This window comes from Gavialis gangeticus, unplaced genomic scaffold (assembly GCF_001723915.1).
Source record: "Gavialis gangeticus isolate Ggan-Ray unplaced genomic scaffold, GavGan_comp1, whole genome shotgun sequence".
Taxonomy (NCBI): Eukaryota; Metazoa; Chordata; order Crocodylia; family Gavialidae; genus Gavialis; species Gavialis gangeticus.
The window spans coordinates 33,936,086-33,938,567 of NW_017729029.1; the positions used below are offsets into that span (position 1 = coordinate 33,936,086).

The following is a 2,482-nucleotide window of genomic DNA, read 5'->3' on the forward strand; positions in this document are numbered from 1 at the left end:
CACCATGGCTGCCCCACCCACCCCAGCTCCTGGTACTTTTACAGCAGCCAAATCTCCAAATCAGATTCAGATGAATCTAATTGGGACAGTGATTCAAATCACCAAATCAAATCACTGTCCCCTGAATCGGCCAAATCCAGAACGAATACTAGCCGCTTTGCACAGGCCTACCAGGAACTCAGATACTTCATATTTCTAAAGAAATAAATTCAGGCTTAAAAAATGTCTGCAGCACAAATGGCAAGAAGGTAAATGCAATACATAACCTGAACATATCCTTTCTTCTGCCAGCTGCACAAAGATGCATGAATGTGCTTCACACACTGCACTTGACTTGATAAGAACATAAGAACAGTAGGTCTGTGGAAATTTAGACCAAATGAAAATCTGCTCCTGCAGGCACTGAGATCATTCGCAAGTAAATGTGTAAATTTCTGTAGGATTAAGACCTAAATAATTCATCATAATTGGCCAGTTCCAGAATTTGTTCTACATTCTAAATGCCCACTGACCTCTCAGGAGTCCTATGTCTAGAGCAGCTGCAAATAATTCAGGATAAATACGTCGATTTGCAATCCCATTATCTATCATGGAGTCTCCCCTGTCCCCTATTACATTTGCAAATCCTGATAATGTTAAACGTACACAGAGCTTAAAAACATACTCTGCCATTTGCAGCTGCAGTACTGCAAGGTAACAAACAATTGGGAGGGGCCTTTCTCATATGCAAACATGTTTTTGATGTCTTATATGTGCAGAGAAACCTCGGAGACAGCTAGCCTGGATTTTTGTCTACAAATGGCTGGAACTTGAGGTTACAACAAGGTAAAGGCAGGCAGTTGGAGCAGGAAAGAAACTGTTCTTTTCTGTCGACTCCAATATTTAAAATGTATAATTAAGAATCCCCTCCTCTCACTGTCTGAGAGGACAGTCTGCAGTTGAGCTTGTCTGTCACTGGGATTCCCAACAGAGCTGCTTCTCACTCAGGCACTGAGCAAGATGGGACAATCTGGGAGCCTCTGCAGTTTAGGAATTAACAGGATAAAGGACTTGAGCTGGAGGGAAACCTTCACCACCCCATCTGGGACTGTGGAAGACAAGTACCCGGAAGTACTGGCAAGGAAGTGTGCTAAGCCCCCTCCAAAGCCTGACTCTTGCCTCTCCCCTCTTCCTGCTGTTGCTGCCCACAGGAAAGTTGACTCCTTACCTATTTTGGCCAGAGAAGCTAGCATGATCCAGAGCGTTATTTCAAAGGGGACCTGGACGTGCTGATAATCCAGGGAGAAGAAGGTGTGCTCTGAAGATTCATTACCAGGGACTTCCTCAGGTTCCCAGCTGGCATTCTCAGAGCCCAAATCCAAAGCCAGTAGCTGCTGGGGGCCCTTGAATGTGCTGACCACAAGAGCACCAAGGACTAAGGACCAAAAGGATCCCAGCAGCCAACCTGCTTCCAGGTTCTGCCTCTCCATTTGCCTGGGCAGCCGTCTGCCTGGGAAAGTTAGTTGCTGGCTGCTGCCCAGCTCCTGGCGGTTGCTGCTGCTGCTCCTCCTCTGTGCCTGAGTGGTTGGGAACTACTGCTGGCTCATACATCTAGTAGGATGTAGCTGTGAATGCAGGAGGAACTGCTCAGCCCAAAAGTGATCTTCCCACCCCCAGCCCCACCTCTTTGTGATCCAGCCGGAAAGCTCTGGAATAACTCCAGGTATCTCTCCAGTACAAGGTGCCAACACAAAATCTTACACTTAGACACAAAGTGCTTAGCACTTCCTTGCAGAAAAGCTTCACAAATACTTAGAAGTGTGTGTGTACAGGGGAGGGGGGCAGGTTAGAGACGGATCATATTTGGCCTCATGACCTCAGATGTCATTGCCTAAATGGAGTTTAGCTAATCCAACTGGACCCACAACTCCAGACTTTGATGTAGCAGTGCCCTCCAAATCCATACCCAACACCTGGCTCCTGTTGGACATACCTGATTCCTGGCCCCAGTCCACCCAAATTCTAATACCTGCATAGAGGACAAATATAAACAATATTTCTGGACAAATGTCTCTTAAATTGTCTTTAGAAATTCAAGCATAATATCATCCCAAAGCAACAACCAATTTACCCTACAATTACAGAATAAAACACAACAGGAAAGATATTGGACAGAGGTAATCTGTACTGGAACATTAAATTCTAGCACTTGCTTGAAGCTTATTCTTGCCATCAGGGACAGAGAGCTGTTTTGGTGTTTAATTTCTGTGGAAGGCACTCATATACCATAGGGTGAATATGCTTGTAAAAACTAGAAAAATTCTGTCAATGACACCATCTTTTAACTTCAAGGGGTTTTGATTACTTGGCCTTTTCTGCATTTCAAAATGGTTTCTTTTGCTGCAGTGGCCTTTTTTACCATCAAACTGGATCAGGTTCAGCCTGCTGACTTCTTCACTCACTTATGGGAGGAAGATTATTTCTTAGTGAGCACGTGCATTTA

General features: G+C 44.9%; 1 protein-coding gene across 1 annotated transcript in view; it reads right to left on the reverse strand.

Moving 5' to 3' along the window:
- Window positions 1-1,469, reverse strand: part of LOC109300345 (sodium/hydrogen exchanger 2-like) — an 86,206-nt gene extending 84,737 nt beyond the window's left edge. The window contains exon 1 of the mRNA XM_019521028.1: window positions 1,208-1,469. Coding sequence (XP_019376573.1) covers window positions 1,208-1,469 — 262 coding nt within the window. The remainder of the gene's footprint in view (window positions 1-1,207) is intronic.
- Between the last annotated feature and the right edge of the window lie 1,013 nt (window positions 1,470-2,482).